This window comes from Beta vulgaris, chromosome 1 (genome assembly GCF_026745355.1).
Source record: "Beta vulgaris subsp. vulgaris cultivar EL10 chromosome 1, EL10.2, whole genome shotgun sequence".
Classification (NCBI taxonomy): Eukaryota; Viridiplantae; Streptophyta; class Magnoliopsida; order Caryophyllales; family Amaranthaceae; genus Beta; species Beta vulgaris.
Window position 1 is genome coordinate 28,446,699 of NC_079202.1, and position 21,869 is coordinate 28,468,567.

At 36.5% G+C, this 21,869-nt stretch overlaps 1 protein-coding gene across 6 annotated transcripts in view; it reads right to left on the reverse strand.

Annotated features, from left to right (window-relative positions):
• Positions 1 to 21,323, reverse strand: part of LOC104884427 (hypothetical protein) — a 36,336-nt gene extending 15,013 nt beyond the window's left edge. The window contains exons 1-10 of one of the 6 annotated variants that reach the window (XR_008968397.1): positions 20,846 to 21,320; positions 19,913 to 19,957; positions 18,127 to 18,165; positions 15,120 to 15,290; positions 12,464 to 12,616; positions 10,500 to 10,535; positions 10,029 to 10,072; positions 9,329 to 9,419; positions 6,871 to 6,903; positions 6,672 to 6,780 (exon numbers count right to left, since the gene is read on the reverse strand). Coding sequence is in view for 2 of the 6 variants with exons in the window: in XM_048644931.2 (XP_048500888.1) it covers positions 6,672 to 6,780; positions 6,871 to 6,912; positions 9,329 to 9,419; positions 10,029 to 10,072; positions 10,500 to 10,535; positions 12,464 to 12,616; positions 15,120 to 15,290; positions 18,127 to 18,165; positions 19,913 to 19,957; positions 20,846 to 21,199 (1,084 nt within the window). In the remaining 4 variants the exon portion in view is untranslated. Of the gene's footprint in view, positions 1 to 6,671; positions 6,781 to 6,870; positions 6,913 to 9,328; positions 9,420 to 10,028; positions 10,073 to 10,499; positions 10,536 to 12,463; positions 12,617 to 15,119; positions 15,291 to 18,126; positions 18,166 to 19,912; positions 19,958 to 20,845 lie in introns of all 6 variants that reach the window. The other 5 variants (XR_007274567.2, XR_008968398.1, XM_048644931.2 and 2 more) reach the window with 5 other exon arrangements.
• Positions 21,324 to 21,869: the final 546 nt, after the last annotated feature.

The window sequence follows — 21,869 nt, forward strand, 5'->3', positions numbered from 1 at the left end:
GTGTTGATTATGACCTTCTAATAAAACTAAGGAGGGTAATGAAGCCCGAAAGGGTGTTGAACAGGTTGCCCTATATGATGGTATAACTATCTATAAGTTTTTTTTTTTTTAAGGGGAACTATCTATAGGTTGATTATTATATACGATAAGAAATTGTTGTCTTCCTTCTATTTGTTGTGATCCAAGTAGAAGGGGTGTGCACACTATAGACTCTATGATAGTGGCCATGGTTATATTGGGGTGACGACCTCTTGTTGAAGTAGGCGGATAATAGAGATTAGTCCCGGCCTACTGGCGTTCACATTTCCCTCTCTTAACTTAAAATTGTTGTTTTTAATTGCGTGATTAAATGTTATGTTTACGTGACTTAGATTGTGTCCGGAGTTAGTAATACAAATGTTTGGAAACCCAAACTTTAATATTGAAATTTTTGGATCACTTTATTCTTTTTCTAAAATCAAAATTTATTTTAAAATTATTATTTTTACGGGATGTGGTCGAATTACTCAGTTTTTCTGATTTTTGGGTGTTGTCTCTCTTGTTGTCTTCTTTCTATTACTTTGCGGGTTGGAATTAGTGATGGGATCTCGTGTGAGGAGGTTTAGATAATTCACCTAGACGACCTCATTTAGTTATTCTATCTTGGAATTATTTATTTTAGTTTTTTCTAACTTTGGTTGTAATAATATTCTTATTTTAAGATAATTGGGTTAATTTAATTTTTGTTGGCCTTTCGTTTACTCTTAGAGAGTGAATGGGCGGTAATATCCTCCAAGTTTGAATAAATGACTTTCTTGAAACTATATTTATTTGACATTATGCTTACTTAAAATTGGAGGGTGTTACAACTAGGGTCACCCATGAACCTACTAACAACGCTAACTGCATGTGCAAGATCCGGCCTAGTGCAAACCATAGTATACATCAAGCTCCCTACTGCACTAGCATAAAGAACCCGACTCATGCACTCCTCCTCAGCAGTCTTGGGTGCAAAAGCAACAGACAAGTGATTATTGGAAGCACTTGGAATGTCTATAGGCTTAGTTGTTGTCATACCAAACCTTAATAAATCTTTTGAATATAACCTTTCTATGACAAGAAAAGTTTCTTGTGACCTCTTTCCCTAAAGATCTCCATCCCCATAATCTTTTTCGCAGCACCCAACCTCTGAATATCAGACTTAGTCTTGTAGCTGACGCATCACTAACATGTGGTACACACAACAATCATACATCTTTGGAGGCCCCACACCAACTCTTCTAGCTCTATCAAGTATCAAGTGTTATGCTTGGTTGATTTACTTCAGATGTGGTTGACTGATGACTTGTTGATCTTCTCCACCTTGGTGCTGTGATTCACTCTCAGCCTGAGTGACTTGCAGCTCCACCTGTTTATCAACATCACAACTAACAAACACCACAGTAGACTTCACAGGAGAGTTAAGCATAGAATTTTCGTCAAATATTACACTTCTACTAAGTATAACACGACTCTCAGAAGGTGACCAGATTCTATGGCCCTTAACTCTACTCCCAAAACCCACAAATACACCCTTCTTAGCTCTAAGTTCTAATTTACCCTCATTTACATGATTATAAATAGTAGAACCAAAAACTCTCAACAGAGAATAATCTGCAGTAGACCGCACCTCATAAGGTGTTTTACAGTCAATATGTGTGTGAGGTCCACGGTGGATCAGATAGCAAGTTGCTCACAGCTTCTACCCAAAATCTCCTAGCTATCCCAGCATTTGAGAGCATGCACCTTGCTCTCTCCAGATTCATGCATTGTGCAACTCCATTTTGTTGTGGCGTATTTCCAATAGTTTGATGGCGAGCAATCCCTTCATTCTTGCAGAACTCATCGCCTTAGACCAACAAAACTCCATTATCAATACGCAGCCTTTTGATCTTCCTTTCAACTTGATTTTTCACTAAAACCTTCCAGTGCTTGAAGTTCTTGAAAACCTCACTTTTATGCTTCATCACAATTACCCAAGTATTCTTGAATAATCATCGACACAAAATACTTGTGACCTCTAATAGATGCAACTCGGCAAGGTCCCCAAGAATGGATATAATCAAGGGTACCTTTCGTTGTATGAACCGCCTTTGGGAACTTGTAGCGATAAAGCTTCCCAAACACACAGTGTTCACAAAACTCTAGATCCTGCACCTTGTGCCCACATAGAAGATCCCTCTTTGACGGAATTTGCATCCCCCTTTCACCCATGTGACCAAGTCTCATATGCCACAACTTGGTCAACTCCTCCTTGTGAATCTCAGATAATGCAACAGCAGCAAAACCTTCACAGTAGAACCTTGAAAAATATATAAGGTACCATTTTTAATACCTTTCATAACCACCTTTGAACCTTTATAGACACTCATAACTCCACCTTCACCTTGAAAACCGAAATCCTTGCTATCAAGAAGACTCAAAGATATCAGATTCTTTGTCATTAATGGAACATGCTAACTTTGTTCAATGTACAGAATGTACCATCATGAGTCCTCACCCTCATAGAGCCTATTCCAACTACTTTGCAGGCAGCACTGTTGGCCATAGAAACATTACCTCCATCTATCTGCTCATAAGTTGAAAATTACTCCCTGCATGGACTAATATGATACGATGCCCCATAATCAAGAACCCACACATCCCTACAATGTGATTGGTTATTAACAACTAGGGCCAGATCTTCCTCACAATTACCTTCGGTTTCTGCCAGAGCGGAACCTTCATTCTTGTCCTGCTGCTTCTTTTTCTTGGGATATTCATTTTCCCAATGCCCCTTTTCCTTACAGTAATTACAGACATCAGTAGTTTTAGGACCCTTAGAATTCGAATTTGAACCCACACATACCTACAATATGACTAGTTATTAACAACTAGGGTCAAATCTTCCTCAAAATTACCTTCAGTTTCTACCACAGCAGCAGAACCTTCATTCTTGTCCTGCTGCTTCATTTTCTTAGGACATTCATTTTTCCAATGCCCCTTTTCCTTACAGTAATTACAGACATCAGTAGTTTTAGGACCCTTAGAATTCGAATTTTAAAGTTCGTCTTCTTTTTACCAAATTTCTTTTGTCCCTTGCCCCAGTAACTACTAATCCAGATGCCTGATTCTAGAACCTAGTACAGATGCCTGAAGACGGACCTCTCTAGTATGAAGAGAGGATCTTACTTCTTCTAACGACATACTATCTTTCCCAATAATAAGAGAATCCACAAAATTCTCATATGATACAGGCAAAGATACTAACAATATCATCTATTTTAACATCAATATTTCGCAGATCTAGCAAGATAGTATTCAGTTTATCTACGTGAACCCTTAGAGACGTACCTTCCTGCATACGCAGGTTGCTTCAAAAGCAACTTATTGGTTAGAGATTTCGTCATGTATAAACTCTCTAACTTCAACACCAGACCACCAGCAGTTTCCTGCTCCGCAACTTCAGTAATTATGTCGTCAGAAAGACACAACATAATTGTTGAATGCGTCTTTTCCTCCAGAACTTCCATCTCAGCGGTAACTGAATCTGTTGCCTTCTTTGCCAACGGTGCCCACAACCCATGTTGCTTCAGTAAAGCTCGCATCTTGATTTGCCACGGACTAAAACTATTCCTCCCGACAAATTTATCAATTTTAACATTCATCCCAGACATCTTTCTCACACAGATCGAACACAAAGCTCTTGATACCAATTAGTTATAACAGACGTGAGGAAAAAACAAATAATTGAATGTAAAACAATAAAGCAGACAACAGATTTACGTGGTTCACCAATTTGGCTATGTCCACGGGCAGAGAGAGAATATTTTTATTGATGATGATATGAGGGGAAAAAAAGAGTTACAGATGTGATATATGCTATCTTCGTCAAATAAACGATATTAGGTCAAATTCCTAATTTAACCCGGCTAATAACACTTAACAAATCACGCGACGAATAATTCCGCGCAAAGCGCGAGTCACAGTACCTGGCGCAAGTCGCGGTGTCTGCCGCGAGTCGCGATCAGCTCTCGGCGATTTCAACCGCGAGTCGTGTCGAATTCCGCAAGTCGCCATTTTGTAGATAGCCCAACTATAACATATTCAAGGCATACTTTCACACGTATTATTGCATTTCTAAGGCATTTTCCCATACTTCATATCTCTTTATTGAAGAATAAGTTTGATTTTCTCCTTGATTGTCCATTTTACCATATTTGCTATGGATCAATAGACAAAAGAAGAAAGAATTGGTACTTCTTCTTTTCCCCTTTTCTTTAATTTTCTTGAGTATATTGAACTGAACAAGAAGTCAATTAGGATTTTTAAACAGTATAAATACTCAATGTTTGCCATCTATTTGATCTTCACAATATATGAGTTACGAAGCTATGCGTCCTACGCTTTGGGTGGATTAGCGAATGAGTACATAAATCAATAAATGTAGTAAAGCAAATCTACATGGTGATCTCCCTCATACAATGATCTTTACCCTGTGTCATCCCCATACATCTTGAACAAAAAATATGCTTATTACAAGCCTTGAACCCACAATCTCATGTATCATTAATAACTTATTTGCTCAAGATAAAAGATGATGAATGATAATATAAGAAGGATTTGTTTAAAACAAGAAATACAGTCGCTAAATTTCACAATTCTAGTTTACAACTTTACAAGCATTGAACCCAGAACCTCATGTATCACTTATAGCTTATCGATTCAGGGACCCACGGTATTGCCTAAGTAAAAAACTAGTCCACCTTTAATTTGAGAATATTGACGAATTTTAAATTTGAAAATTGAGTTTCAGAAACTCTAATTTAAGACAGCTAGTGACTCTTGCTCCAAACCTTTATACGTTTTAAGTGAGAAGGGGGGACAGTCAACATTGCAAGAAAAGATGAAAGCTAAGCAAAACAAGAGAGACAAACAGAGGACGTAAATACCAAAGACATGCGCTTCTTTTCTTCTTGGTATATGCCCATCAATTTTCTGAAAGAAATTAGGAGTAATATTAGTGTGCACCCGGCTCACGCATGTGAATCGAGACACACACTACTATAATACACAGAAACCCTCTATATCACATACAAATACACTATATCACAAACAAATACACTATAACACAAAGAAACACTATCACATATAAACAATATAGATAGCTCTTGCCAAAAAAAAAACACTATAGCATAGAGAAACACACTATATCACAACTGACAATATTATCCTAATCAATAATAGGTTCAATTGCAAAATCACCTATAATACACAGAAACACACTATATCACAAACAGATACACCATATCAGAAATAAATACACTATATCACAAACAAAAGCACTATAGCACGAAAAAAGACTATCAAAAGAGTGTGCACCGGGTTCATACGAGTTTTTTTTTAAGTAAGGGTATTTTGGACAATTGCTTTCTATATGTAGAAATTAGCACTCATATCCACTAAAACCTTAAAAATTTTACATGACGAAACATAGGGCATATTATCTTAGTTTAGAAATCTCACGTTCTAAGAAACGTTTTATAAACTCATAAAAAAGAAAATTGTATTCACAAACCCCATAATCTTAACACAAAAAATTCATTAATTAGTAAGGGTATGAATCCCCATGTATGCATCTCAACTGTGAACTGCATTAAATTATCTGGAGCTGACTAAAGTGACCTCAAACAACAATATGACACGAATAGAATACAAACTAAGCGGGTCAGTTATGAAATACTTTGGCACGTTTATCCAAACAATTAACCCATGTCAGAGTGCTGACTGCTGAGTTTTCAAACATGAATATGGCACAATCCAGTAATTTTGTAATAACAGTAGGACACTGTACAGCAGCTTTGTAAAAAACAAATTACTCTGGAATCTGGATAAACTGCAGGTACAGTGACCTACTAAAGCTTTGTCCCCAATGTTTGTGTTATACGTTAGAAGGAGAGCATTTGGCCCATGAAGAAGCAGAGCGCATCCAGAACCTGGCTTTTAAACCAAAAAGCTAATGCGGTAAAGCATGAGTCATCTCATAGCGATGGTAGAGACGAAGAACTAGCTCTATGGATTGCAGGTGAGGTGGACATTTAAAGAGAACAAATGTGCACATTTATGGCAGTGATTTTCTACTTTGATTGGAGGTAAGGAAAGTATTTTCTGTACTAAGGTAATGGGGTGGAGGTTCACGGGAAGAGGTGGTGCTTTTAGCATCTTTTTTTATCTGTGGCATCTGGTGTTTGAGATACAAATTTGCTTCACATGTCCAGTAGCTGTAATTCTTAGAGAATATTTTGTCCTGGGTTGTACTGTTTTCTGGTTTACCATGTTTCTATAGTAAACTTTTTCCTTACCTGAAAACTATTTTCATATTTGCAGCTATTACTAGAAATTTGTCTATTAGCATACTCTTCCAAAGCAGTCTTAAGCATATAATCATGTCTGACTTCAGAGGTTCAAGGGCATATGACTTTTGTTCATCCAATTATGATTGAAAGACAGCTCTGGGAGTCTTTCTAATAATATTCTTCATAACTTAAAGAAGAGATAATGAAATAACGAAATCACCAATGAGGAAGGAACTGAAATTTGAAATAGAAAATCATGATAGAGCACAGCTAATGCACAATTAAAGAATTAAATAGAAAACAAACAATCAGACATACCTAAATAAGCTAGTTTTCCGTCATATGTACGAAGAAGATTTCCAGGATGTGGATCTGCATGATAGAATCCATACTCCAGTAGTTGATTAAATGAGCAATAAACTCCAACCTGCCACATAAACACATTTTACTTAGGCTATAAAAGTTGGTTCCAAAATAGACAAACATTTTCTCAAGGCCTTCTAGAATTAGATTATACCTCAACCAAGTAAAGATCTTTGACTTCAGCCAACTTTTGCCCCTAAAAGAACATTAGCGTAAAAAAAAAAAAGAGATAATATCAAATGTAAGATACAAGACTGATAGCCCGTGTCATGCACAAGGCTACATTGGGTTATACAGATAATTTGTTTCTTTGTTGAAAAATGTTACTACCTAAAATTTTAAATTTTAAAATAGATGCAAGTACATAATAATTAAATTATAGGACAATTCATCAAAATGATAGCAGATGTTGGTATTGTTGGTTAGGGTAGGTGATGCAGGTTGGGTCAATGGTGGGCAACTGGGATTGGTGATTATTCTTTAAAAGAGATTATGCTGATTCCATAACCTGGGGGACCCACCCTTCGCAGAGAACTGAACATGAATAACCATGGAAGAGCTTCTAGTTAACCTCACAAGAAATGGTCCAATAAGCATTCAACCTCCAGGTTGAATAAGGAAATAAACTTAACTGAATGGAGAAATTCGCCAATGCTAAGGGTTGAGAAGTAAGACCTAGAGAAAAGCACTTGCTTTTTTACAGTGTCCAGCTCTTGACCTAAGCCCGTGCACAAGGGATGATGAAAGGCTAGGGAAGTACATGTTTAGGAAAAAGAAACAGAAGCATAGTTCAAGAGATTTGGTATACTGCAGGAGCTAAATATATTCTTGCGTTTGGGAGACCATAAGGATTCAATTACACTAAGGGTGTCTACAGTTCATCTTATATATAATTATTTGACAAATATTAAGCTTCTATAAGTTAGAACAAGTTCCATTCACAGCTACAATAAGTTCCAATAAGCTGCGATAAGTTTGAGTAAGTCAAATTCAGGTGAATTGAACACACCCTAAGTAAGGGATTAACTGTCTTCTTTAAAACCCAAAACTTTCAGGGATAAACAGTGTTTTCTTTTTCGCAAATTTCTTTCACGTTAGGTTGTCAGAGAAGCTGGAAAATATAATTGATGGTGCTATTGGAATGGCGGGGTCTGTCTGAACCACTAAACGGGTTAAACAGAAAAAACAAACCGATGAAACAAGGAAAAAGTTGGTGCTTTTTGTGCTTAACTGCTGAAAATAGGGGGTGCTTATAGTTCTCACTTGGGATTTACGTATCAATTAGGTATCAAATCCATGGGTTGGGATAATTGGTCCTAGAAACCCATACATCAAACCTAAAGTTTAGTCGAGCTTTATCAATTACTCTCTTCCTCATTCATTTTCTCTATGTTCCTCCTCACTTTTCTACTCCTCTTGACCTCTTATCACCACCATCAAATTACCACCCATCCTTCGCTTAACCAAATCCCCGCTCGTTACCTCGTCTTTCCTCTCAAACCACCCTAATAAAACAAATTACCATAGCCACCTCTGACACCGACCAGTCTGCCGCTGGCTCCTGAAGAAGCATTTGTCATCCTTCATTTGGAGCACAATCGCAATCTGCTGGAACCTTCACTTCCGAAAGAATTTTCCTCGAGCTCAACTGCAAAATCAGAGCCCTTTGCTCCTCTCTTCTCCTCTAAGCACAGCCACTACAGCCAACTGTGAGCAACATCCAACACATACCACCTACCACCTCTGAGCAAAGCTAGGAAAACCATATTTTCTGCATCTGAGCACAAAGCAAGTTGAAAACCGTAGACAACAAACTATGCTTTGCTCTAAACAAAACCCTTCGCTTTCTTCTCTCCTCTACCCCCAACAATGCTCTCTCTTCCAAAACCTCCAAAATAACACCACCTTGTCAGAGGAACACCATAAAAAAGGAGGAGAGGATGATAACAAGAGGAAGAGGCAAAGCGAAGGGAAGGAGAGAGATGGTGGCAAGGTAACTGGATGGGTAGTACCATGGTAGTGCTTATGGTGGTGAAGAGGGGAGGGGAAGACAATGACAGAGGAAGAGGGGAAACGAAGTGGTGAAGAAACTTTTTCTGCAGAAAGATAATAATAATGAAAAATTAATTCAAAGGATTTAGATGAAACCCCACCCCCACCCGCACCCCCCCCCCCAAAGTGCAGTTTGCCATTCCTATGCCGTTTGGAGGGTGGACCTCTCAGGATTCAATATTGCAGTTTTTTTTGAACCAAAGACCCCCTAAAGAATATTAATCTATCGTAAAGGCACTTCGTTTACGGTATATTGTTAGAAACCAAGAAAGCGAATCATCACAATCAAACCTAAGGCCGCTATAGCATTGGTGAGAAAGGTTGACAAAAAAATTCTGCAGAAATTGAGCACATCCTGATATGCTGGCCTGCTGAGAATACATAATTTTTCTATTACACATTCACATTTCACGCTGCTCTTCCTGAAACTTCTTTAATCTGGCATAATTCAAAATTCAGTCCCAAAGTATAAAGCAAAAGTTTCCAGAGTCTTAATTTGATAGAAGTGCATAAGAAGAAACTAGGTAAAAGGCAATGAGAGGCAACAGAAAGAAATTTACGTCCACCCACTCCATAATTAAGACTTTCTGAGTTGTTTTGTCAATGTACATCAGGGGAACCACAACATCTGGAAGACTACCATACAGCTCTCTGCAATTATTGGAAGAAATTAATACTCGAATTAAACTGATATAATTAGGTAAGGCAAGCACAGAAATAAAAGGAAAAGAAAGAAAAATTTCATTCTGAGAAAGATGTGCAAGCGAGGACGAAGACATTCTTAATAAACAAACAGAGGAAAAGGCTAAGATCCAGAAACCATAGTGAGCAAAGAAACCACCCAGTAATCCAAATTAAAGTCAACCCAAAACCCAGAATAGTGATCTTGCTATAACAAGAAATCAAACAAACCGCCGCAAAATTATCAATTCATCCTTCCGGAAGTAATCATTAAGCAACAAATCAACAATGCACCCTAAAATGAAACCTTATCTTTTCTTTCCACCCAAAACTCGTGATATAACAGTTTTCTGTCAATCCTACACAAGAAAAGTTTTCAAGCCCATAATATTTTAAGCGTAAGAACTGCATCTAAAAATTTCCAAACAGCATATTACATAACTTAATGTAGATTAAAAACAAGACAAGAAAACATAAATACTTAGTTTACTGATTTCAATGAGATACATTGCACTAAGAAAAAGATTATCAGTATCAACTAACAAGCAACTGGCGTTTAAATATAGATAGCTCACTCACCTAAATTTTAGTCCATTTTTTGCTTCCTTCCTGTAATCCATCTCCTGCATTCAATTTGATTTACCTGTATTCATTATGAAGCTCTAGCTCTAAGGATATCTCTTACATCACACTTGACCAACGCAGGAAAATGATATTTCAGAGAGAAATTAACATCAGAAAGGACAAGCACGAACATAGAAGTAATAGGTCAAACCAAGCCATACTGGTAATATCTGAGTTTCTTTCCTTCACATTCTCAGTAGAACACTACAGTCGACATACTGCAGCAAGGTTCTATACCCTATTGCCATTGTAAAATAGGTCTCCTAAAAAAATAACACGTAGCAATGGATAGTAAGCGGCTTCTTTAATGCCTAAATTTGAAGAAATAAGTCAATAGCCAGAAAAAGCTGTCAGTCAAAAACTTTAGACACAGAGTTAATCATGTAAGAATTGAGATAGCATGATGATCAAAGGAGATAACCTTACCCGAAAGAGGCTTGATGCCCATTCATCAATAACTGCCTGCAAATTGTAATTCGACTTGCTTTAATAATAATCGTCATGAGATATCAATTGAAAGTGACAAAGAAACAAATAATGAAGAGGCTTGATGCCCATTCATCAATAACTGCCTGCAAATTATAATTCGACTTGCTTTAATAATAATCGTCATGAGATATCAATTGAAACTGACAAAGAAACAAATAATGAAGACAGTGTGAATTTCTGATTCAAAACTTCCGTTTAATGAACTTTTTATTATCTTTTCCAAGAGAATGAAAAAAGCTAGTTGTAAAATAGTAACAAAAGAAATCCAAATCTCCATGTAAAAGTGTTTACGTATAATTACTGGATACTATGTCAAACATGAGCCATTATACTCAATTTTTACAACATTCATATGGGAACAAGTACATCGGCCCGGTTTTATTTTCAGTCCTTATAAAAACAAGTTCAGGTAAGGTCTAATAATAAGTTTAGGTAAGCAAAAATAAGGATTGACACACTCATAAAATAAGGTTTAATAAGTTTATATCAGGTCTATTAAGGACTAATAGGGTCTAATAAGTTTAAATTAGTTCAGGTAAGCAAAAATAAGTTGAATAGGACAGGGCGTCGTACAAAAATATAAAGATAAAAAACCAAAAGAAAAACAAAGACAAACAAGGAAAAGAAATCAAGAACAAATTACTGTAATCTGACTATTTGACACTCTCAAAAGACCTTGTGCAGCTAATGTGAAATCTGCCAGGACCACCAAAGACCATATGTACGGCATGCTTATTAGAAGACAGCATTATCATGATATCACTACTCTAATCTCTATATGTTAACAGCGGGCTGAAGGGTGGAGCAACTGTATTCAAATAGATGAGGAAATTGGTGAAAAGGTAGGGCAAACAAGTTCTTCGCATGAGTGTGATTCAACCTAAAAGGCCACAAAACCTTCAAAAGTAGAGAGCAAGCACAAGATAGCATAGCTGTAAATGAACAGGACAGAAGCACGTAGGAGACTATAAATAAAAGTATTAAGAAGAGTAATCTATGTTGTATTTGAACAGGAAAATAAGAGCAGAGAGGCAGGACAACAGGGAAAAGAACTAGGTCAGCTTGACCTCTGAAAAGTCAAAACAAGAATAAGGGGCTTTCGCCAGTGGAGGCACAATTTAGGTCAGCTCTAGGTTGCATGCTTTTTAATATTTTCATGATGCCTCTATTTGTATGCAGTTGAACATAGAGGTGTAATGAAAACAAAATGCAGGTGTAACACACAAAAAAATGTAACTGGAAACATTTTGCATTATGCTCCCAGGTGTAGCATTGTCATCTAATTATTTATTTGTTTGATTGCTAATTTATTCATTATGTCCACATTCCAGAGAACTGAGAGCATTACAGCGAAGGTTTAAACTGGAGTTGAATTTACAGTTGCAATTGTAGCAATGTTCACACATTGCACAAGTGTCGATTCCTTTCATATGAGTCACAATTCCCAACATGAATATCTTCTAATTCTTCCCACCCTCCTGCCTCGTAACTACCCATGTGTCGTGCACTCCTGCTACTCGTGATGACTTTGGAGTGGTTATTGCATAAAATTGCTAAAATACAGGAGTGATGAGCTCAACCTATGTACCCAACGCATGAACATAGGATTAAACAGATCCAGTTACCACAGGAAGCGTGCATAAGCTCTAACCTGGCGAAGAAAAGGCACATTTATGGAAAACCTAAAATGATCCAGATTCCAGAAGACCTATGTTCCCCTTTTAGCTGTTTTATAGCTTGAGATAAGTACATTGAGAATCAGAACCAAGCAACCCACAATTAGTGTACTTTATTTTAGTCACGTACAGGGTAACACATGGTGTGGCATGACAATTATCATCCAGCATCAGCTACAGCATGTACAAGTCTAATTTTTGTAAAACATCATATTGCAGCATTACCTGAAGGTCTGTATTAATTTTTCTTGCTCTCCGTATTATGCCTGCAGCAAAACGCAAGATAAATATGTCCAAGGCAATAGCAGCTTTGACGCCAGGTCTCTGGACCTTCACCGCAACCACTTGTCCAGTTGTGCGAAGTCTAGCTTGATAAACCTAATAAGATGTTCATTCTTTTCAATAAGAACAAGTTCTCAACCAGAAACTATGAGCGGAAAGTGTGTAACCAGATCAGAAGTCAATACAGCAGACACTAGAGGCACAGAAGAGTGGCTAATAAGAATCTAATATCAGTCAGAGCAAAATCTGACATGGCTCCTGAAGTATGTGCCTTTAGAGCAGCTAAGAAGACAAGCATGTCCCACAAAGGAGCTTAATCAGTGCCTCTATTTAGAAAGATATCATCTCTTAAACCAGAGGACCCACAAAATAGCCAAAACCATATTGTACTACTTAAGGATACCATTTGCTCCTGGATCCTCCAAAACTTGAATTATATGGCCTCAAACTCAGCCAAACATGTACGTCAGCAAGTATGTACTTAACCTTGCGAAAATATACAAGTAAATTTCACAGTCAAAAGTATACCCATCACCACCTGGTTCATGACTATCGAAACATTACACAGGCAATATACTATTGATGTTATCCAAGGCCATTGAACAAGAAAAATTCACCCAGCTTAAGGAACTTGCATGACCCTGTACTACAAAGTACAAACTGTGGAAAGAGTAACAAAAGAAGCCGACAGAAGTATATGGCTCCGTATCTTTACAATTCTGACAGAGCCTCGGTTTTGAATGGATAGGAATCCTTCTAGAATAAAAGGCTTGGTATATAAAACAAATCAATCAATGATGGCCAGTTTGAAGAGGAAAGGCAATAGAGACATTTTCCCTCCCTAAGAATCCTTCTACAAAAGATTGAAAACATAAATTATAAAATGATGAAGAATGGAACATATTCTGATTGCCATATTGAGTTTCATCATTTTAAATGTAAATTAGTAAAGAGAAATATTCTTAGAGTTATGTTTAACTTTTGAGTATTATTATGTTAATATTATTAAAGAGCTAATTTAACAATGATTGAATACGTTAATATTATTAAAGAGCTAATTTAACAATGATTGAATATGTTAATATTATTAAAGAGCTAATTTAACAATGATTGAATACGTTAATATTGTTAAAGTATGATGACTCCTGTTGTTCCTCAAAGACAATCCAAGTTGTTGGAGATACAGCATCTAAGAAAAGGAAAGAGCTAGCGGGAAAATGAATCAAATATTTGACTTTGAGAGATTAAAGTTGTTTACAAACATGGGTGTAAATTTGATGAACCAAAAGGAAACAAAAGAGGGATGGTTTAGCAAAAATAATGTATAACAGGGAAGAACTTTATGGAACGGACTAAAACGAAAACAGGGAAGGTCTTTATTGAACGGAGGTAGTTTGTGAGTTTGTTATTGGGTAAGAAAAATAACATCCAGTTTTGGACACTACTTGTATACTTCCCCTCTTGTTTCGTCAAAAATTCTAAAATTCCCCACCTGTCAACTAGGTCATATTGATCAAACCATGTAAATCCTTGTTCTTCTCATCTTCATTGCTTTCTCTTTAAATCCCTTTCTTGACTATTGTTCCGCACTAATCAAACAGACCACCACCTAGTTCGTAATAAATAGAAAAGAGGTAAAGAGAAAGCTGAATAGCAAATCGAAGAAGAATCATGAAGATCCACGAGCGGGGAAAAGATGGAGCAAAGTAGGTTTGAGAAGACCGGTCAATTGGAAGAGAATATCTGCAGTAATTCAAGCCTTTTCAAGTGCCTGCATTCCACAAAACACTGCTCTCTGTCTCTTACAATCAATAGTCAAGTCAAAATGCAGATGATCAGACTCGGATTTCGTATCTGTGTAATATTGTGTCAACACAGATGGATCACAGAATTTTTCATCTCCAGGTAACATAACCTCCAAGCTATTTTAAGAGACACTTTTTTCTTCTTAACCTCCTCGTTTAACAAACACTCACTAACTCTACAACTTATAAATTGCATAAATCTCTGTATAGTCTCACTTTGATCTTAATCACCAAAGAATAAAAGGCTTAGGGTGCAAGGTGCCACTAAGTGGGACTCAACTGCTCAGAGATGGGAATTTATTTTTCGTTATGAGAGAAATTCCTTTGATGATAACCATTACTTCCTCTAATTAAAATGTAGAAATTTTCATAAGATACTTCTGTAATGAACTTTCGAGCTTATACTAGACTACAAAATGTTCAAGAGGGAATCTGTTTTGGGACATAGGAAATGCATTCACCCCATACAAATCATTTCACTTTGTAAACAATTATTATTTCAAGAACTTCATGAAAAATATCATTGCATCATTGTGCTTGGATGGGAAGTGCATTAACGTCACCCAAAACCAAATACATCCACTGCGCTCCCTACAAACAGAATACTCACAAGTTCAAAAGTGCCTCAATGTTCCTCATACTAGAGGCAGCCCCATGTCCGCCTTCCTCAGAGTTACAAAAAAGAGTAGTTGATTATATCACCTATTAGGACTCAGCAGGGAGCCCAGCATACTAATGCCCCAGAAGTCAAGTGCAATGCAACAATGAAATTTCCACATCAATCCTACATTTACCTGACCAAGTGATGCGGCAGCAACAGGCTGTGGGGAAATTTCCGAAAAAATTGCATCTATTGGCATCCCAAGCTCCTGCTCTATTGTGTTGAAAGCCACTTCATTGGAAAATGGAGTAATCCGGTCTTGTAATAGTGAAAGTTCCTCCAAGTAAGATGGTGGAATCAAGTCCTACAAACGGAATTGATGCGCAAGAGAGTCAAGAATCATAATTATAAGGATTAAGAAAGAATATCAAAGAGTCTCTGCGGATTCCAGATTTTCAACATCCAACTGTCGAAGGGATGGAAAAAGTTACGTAGTTATAGAAAGCACATAATATAGTTCAGAATTCAGAAGCACAACCATCCACTAAGGATCAACATAAACAAGTACAAAACTAAACTACAGCTTCTACTTACGTATGCCAAGAGATCAATTAGTAAACATAATGTACTAACTCCTCTCACCATGAATGTCTTGATTTTTCTTCTAGTTTGTCTCAGATGAACTATGCTACTTAATGCTAAGAACTGATATTTTAGGGGGAAGGATATTTTAGGTACTATCTTCATTAGTAACTTGGGGAATAAGCTAGGTAGTTATTTTGGGAAGAAGTCTATATAGAGAGGTAATGAGAAAGAAGAAAAGATGTTAAATATTGATGAGCTCTTAGTAGGTCAATTGGGAGAGAATCAAGCCTCTCGAAAGCTTAAATATCATCTATATTTATTGTTTTCACTCTTATTAATCAATCAAAGTTCATCTTCTTCCCTTAATTTCTCCATTTCAGCGCTATAATCTGTCGAAGCTAAGTTACTTAAACTGTTCCACATACCTAGGCATTCAAACTCCTCCTTAACTTATAGATAAAACCAATCATTAGTATGGTAAATAGTAAGTGATAGTTAGGAAGCATGAACTACTAAATCCTCCCATCATGATTGTCTTAATTACTATTCTAGTTTATCCTAAATAAACTATTGACTTAATTAGTCTAAAGCAATTCCATATAGCAAAGCTACCAAAGTTCAAACCCCTCCTAAACTAAAATATGAAACTAATAGTTAAGTGTAGTAAATAGCAATTCATCAAAGCATTATTGGTGATATAATCTTCATTCATAAGAGCTCAACATATATTCAAAGTGTCCTTACAATGCCGGTTTTTCAACAAAGAATATGTAAGTGAGCAGAGGACGTATATAGCTGACTCAGCTCCACATAGCGTCTCTATGAGATCATCATACTGGTTACTATCTAGGGTTTTAGCCAATCCTCGTCAAGATACTGATGAACTCAAACTCATACCCCAATGCCTCTAAAAAGGTTTCAACCTCTTGCAGGATATAAGGATTGGAATCTACAGATCCTTACACAAGCGAAAAAGAAAGCCTTTTGCATTTTAGACCTTTGATCAGAAATGCAATTCTGCCTACTACTGTCTGATAGATAAGTAGTGCACCATAGTTTCATAGATCAGACACATTAAAATCCAAAACCCTAGAAGCATAAACTAAAATACTTTGCATTTTTAGGTAGCCAATCACGAGTAATAAATGTACATTGACACCCAGGCATCCATTTAAGATAGCAACAACAATTTCAGACTCTTTCTCCGAAAGATTGGATTGGCTATGTCCACTCAGCAGTATCTAATGCAATACGATTCCAGATAAATAATTCCCATTCTGTCCGTTCCATGAATGCCATATTTGGTGTCTCTTGGCTTCTTCTAATACTTTATTTTTCCAGCCATCCTTTCTACAAACCACTGAATCCTGATGTTGGCATTGGACATTGTCAAAATAGTGCAGTCGGTTCTTCTTCTATAACAACTAATAACCCGTATTTGCAGCCTATAACTGTTCCTAAAGATTTCAGGTAATTGAAATTGAAACATCATATTTTTTTAAAAAGAAATTCTGGTTTTCGTTTAGAAATAAATTTGTGAATATTTGCATAATTTTATATAGGATATTCTAAAGTCGTTCAAAATTTTAAAGGTTATTTAATTTCGTTCTTTTCTTTTGGCGAAAAAGCTTTGTGGAATTATTTAAGTTGATAAATGAGTGAAACTAAGTATTGAATCCATTTAATGTGTGTGTGTGTGTGTCTGTGTGCATAGACAGATTTAGAATTATGATAAATGATTGAAAATTGCTATATGAACTATTTTACTCAGACCCTCGATAGCTCAATCCCTAATTTAACTTCTGAAACTAATTAACCATAAACTTAAAATCCTATAAAAACTGCCCAAAGTGAACTCGCCTTCACTGTCTTCTTTACTAGGCCTACTTCTAAACCTTATAAACAAACACGCGTCAAGCTTAGATATTTTCCGCATGGGAATTCAATGAGGATCCTCTTCCAAATATTCCTTTTTACTTCGACTAAGCCTCATTCTCCAGATTTCTAATCTTGTCTCCGGAGTTACTTATTATCAACTCCTATGCTAAACTCATCCACCAACTATTATTATTGGCAAAAAAAATACACAATGGCACCTCATCTTCTATAAACTTTGTGAACTCATCCTTTTCCATAAAGAAGAGGAAAGGACATGGTGAGATCCTTAATGTAATTAAATGCATGGTAAATCCTCTCACTCCTGCACATGTTTAAACATCTGTTTCCTCGTTCTTATCCTTAACTATGTCGATATATTTGTGAGACACACCATTCATTCTTAATGCCCATTAAAGTTCTTAGCTTTCTCAATTTCAATTTAAATCATGTGGAAATTCTTTATTTACACAATACAGCTTCAATTTCACATAAGCTGACACCAGATTAATTCTTTTGCAGGCTGCTTTCAGCCACTGCACCAGGTTTCTTGCCTTATAAGAAGGTGAAGGAAAGGAAAGGCTCCAGATAAAAACACGGAGGTTACAACAAGCAAGGCAAGATGGTATCAATATTACAAGTACGACTACTAAAATCATCACTTCCAGGACAATAGATCAGCATTAAGAAAGACTCGAGTGAGGAAGCATAAAAAAGCACTTCTCAAGAAGCTAACTCACAGATCTAGATGAAATCGCCTGTGCAATTTTGACATAGGCCTGCAGTGAGACAGAAATGTTGCGGTCAAGATGAATTACCCAAGAAGAAGAAAAGAAACCAAATAAAAAGTAAATAAGTAATCAGTCAGCATAAACAGAAATATGCAATCCATCTAAAAGCTTTATTTTCCTTCCTTTGATTTCCCCCAATCTCTCATAAGTCTGCAATCATGGGGAAACAAATTTATGTGCAAGACTGAAATAGATATCATAGCTGAAACATGCACGGCAATAATATACTATTAGTTCTGGAAAAAAAAAACATGTATTTAAATTCTCAGCCCACAAGGAACCAGATTAACTTGTCAACATTATGATTACGATTGAAACATCTCAAAGATGTCACGTACCTAATAGACCATTGTGTGTCCATTTAAGGTCTTCGTAACAAGTAGGTGGTACTTAAAGTAGCAACTATAGAAAGAACATATAGAAGGCAGAGGTTTCATAAGCAGACCTAGAAGGGCATGCAGGGTCCATCTATCCCTGGCAACCCAACTATGGGTTTTCTTTACAGAAAGTACATTTCAAGAAATGGCACCACAATAAAATAATAATTAGCTTCCCTCAGAGTACTACTGATAAAAAAAATAAAACATAGAGCTCAAAGATAAGAAACTAGAATAGCCGGATTCATAGAAGAAAAGCTGACATTCAAGACCAAAAGTCTTCTCCAGACTTTTCATGTTGCACTTCACACGATTCTCAGCTTTTTGCATAAACAAAGCTTTTTTAGGATTATAGACATGATTCACGTCCATAGACAATTATTTCAAACTAACATTCTGAATACATAGTATTTGAAAGTGAAGGACTCACCAAAAGAAGAAATTAGTTGTTCATTGTGTAGAAAGACCCCGGTAGTACCCATTAGCATTTTCTTAGTATCATTAGTTCCCATTCTTTTTCTCAACTAATTTATAATTAGCTAGACTCGCTATCTTGGAAGCGCAAACCTCTGAAGAAAACAGAGAGCATATACAATATGAAGACATGGAATTTAAGGAAGCTAAAAAGGTTCCCCTTTGCCATAAGAGGATATCTAGTTTGAGATCTTCACCTATCAGTCCACAGCCATAACAGCTTACTTGCTTTGAAAATCTAGTATATATTTATCAGTCAACATTCTTTTGGCCTTCAACTTTGACCAATTGTCCAAATGGTCATATGGTCAAACATGGGAAGTGATATTTCCATGGAAGTTGTTTTCCCATGTAGTTTCATCTCCTAGGAAGTGCAAAAAGTTGATTGGTTGATCAAGAAAAGTAAAACTTCCCATGGGAAACTTCCTACATTTTGTGAGAAGTAGAACTTCCTAGGAAGTTAATTTCCTATTTTTGTTAACCAAACAATATTACCTTCTTCACTAAACAAGCATCGAAACTCTGTAAAGGCCCTAAGAGTTTTTTGTTAAATGTAAATTTATGATGCTCATGCTTGAGCCTACAAGGAAAAGGTTCCAACTCAACCATTAACATATGTCATGACTAGTTGAGCACAATGTATGAGGCTATGAGCTATACATGAAAAATAATTAGATGAACCTTAAAGATCAATAAAGTAGAAAAGCTTTCAGCAACCGTTTACCCAATCTTCTACGCTAAACTTTGAAGATTTCCAGCAGTCAGTAGAAGACAATGAAGTTACCAAATACTTAAAGGATATACAAATGGCAAGCACAAACATCATGTGTGAACAAAGACAAGATGGTGTCAAGAAATTCCAAGAAAATGTACTTAATCATTACCGGACCAAGTTCTACCAGTATTTTCCGGAGTTCAGCTGCTCGAACCTGTAAACAACATGAACAAACACTTCTCACACTTGCTTGCAAAACAAGACAACCACATAACAAAATTCTTCGAGGTCAAGTGCAACTTCATGCACTGTACCAAGTTAGTTAATGACAAATTAACACATTCAATGCGGCAGTTTGTCCTTCTTAAGTATCTAAAGATTAACATGTTACACCTCTAACAGCATGTTTGGTTCAACATTTTTGGGCTTCAAGAAACGAAATAAAATACTAAATCTCTTTCTTCTTGTTTGGTTCGACTCTTCTCAATCCATAACCATATACTTATACTCAAAGACTTAAAAATCTCATACCAGACATGTTTTAAAACTGAAAACCTCTTTACTACATAAAAATCAATTTCAATCAAGAAGAATCATCTAAAATCCGTAAATAATTTTTAATAAGTAACTATAAGTTGAAGTGAACACGGCCTAATTTTAAACTAATAACGACAAGTTAAATAGTTTCCAAGACTTAGAAGTCTCGTACCAGACATGCTTATACAGTCATACTCTAATAGTGAAAATCTATTTACCTAATAAGAAATGAGCTTCACTTCGTAAAACTCAGTTACACTCCAAAAATGCGTTTTGTATCCTAGTGGAATGGAAACAATTGAGAGGTTTATAATTGAGGAACAAAACGTGATTTGTTTCTACTAGTTTGACAAGGATAACAAATGGGGGATTGTAAATCCCTCCTGAAACAGTATCTGTTACTTAACACTCATACCAAACAATTAAAAATAGAAACGCTTATTTGAATCCGTTTCCTATATCAAATTTTTCTAAGTCTAAATTAGTAACAATTGGTTAAAGTGAACAAGACATAAGTTTGCAAAACATAAAAAAAAAAAATAGATAAACTAAAATGAGTAATGACCTTGAACATAATATCAGCTCTATCCATGAGGCCATCAATAAACCGAAGTCCGACCCATTTTCCAAGTGTAGTACCAATTTGGAATATCCGACGACCCAAAATTAAGGGCTTCTTACGATAAATTGAACCGATTCTTCCAACATCGTACTCGGAAAGTGACTCGGCCTCCGACTCACTGAGTTGAAACAGGTATCCCGAGTTCTGGGTGAACGAGTCAACATTGCCGGAAGAGGAAAACGAAGTCGTTTTATGGTGACGGAAATTGTACGGTGTTGGAGAGATATGGAACTTGGGATTGCTGCCTAAATATGAGTGGAACAACGGGAGAGTTGGCTGCCGGAGAAGTAGGGTCATTTTTGGAATTGCACTCTCTGCGTTTTCCCGGGAAAATTGTGTCTTTTGCAGTTCTTGTTTTGAAAAATATTATTGTGCTCAGAAAATCCAAAAACATTTTTGGGATGTTTTACAAGTGTGTGAGGTGGAGTATTTGCCACACGTCTAACAGCATGGACCATAAAATTAAGTATTAACCGACCATTCTTGTCTAAGAGAGTCTAGCCGTCTAGGCTCTATTTGATAATTAGCGGATAGTTGATTGTATTTGCTGATTTAACTAATTATTTTTATATAGAGGTATTTGGTAAATAGTTGATTGTTAATTGATTGTAAAAATGATTAATAAATTTTAAATTTTTTTGGGGGGCCCTTTTTGGGAATCCGCGGTAAGATGAATTTCCACTACATTGTCCTCGTACATGGCCACTTTCCCATAGGCCCAACAATCCCCAAAACATGGCCACTCGTGCGTTCAGAGACTGATGTACGTAATGTTATATTGGTTGCACGACTAATCATTTCTTTTTTCAGAATAAAAAGTTGACGGGAAAATTGTTCGTTCTACCCTAGAGGTGAACTGGCGAGGCTTTGCCAAGAAAAGTTACCCGCTTCGAGCAAAAGCCTCACGACAAAATTACCGAACCAAAACTCACTATTTGGACCAGGCCAAGCGCGCTTTTTGGTTGTT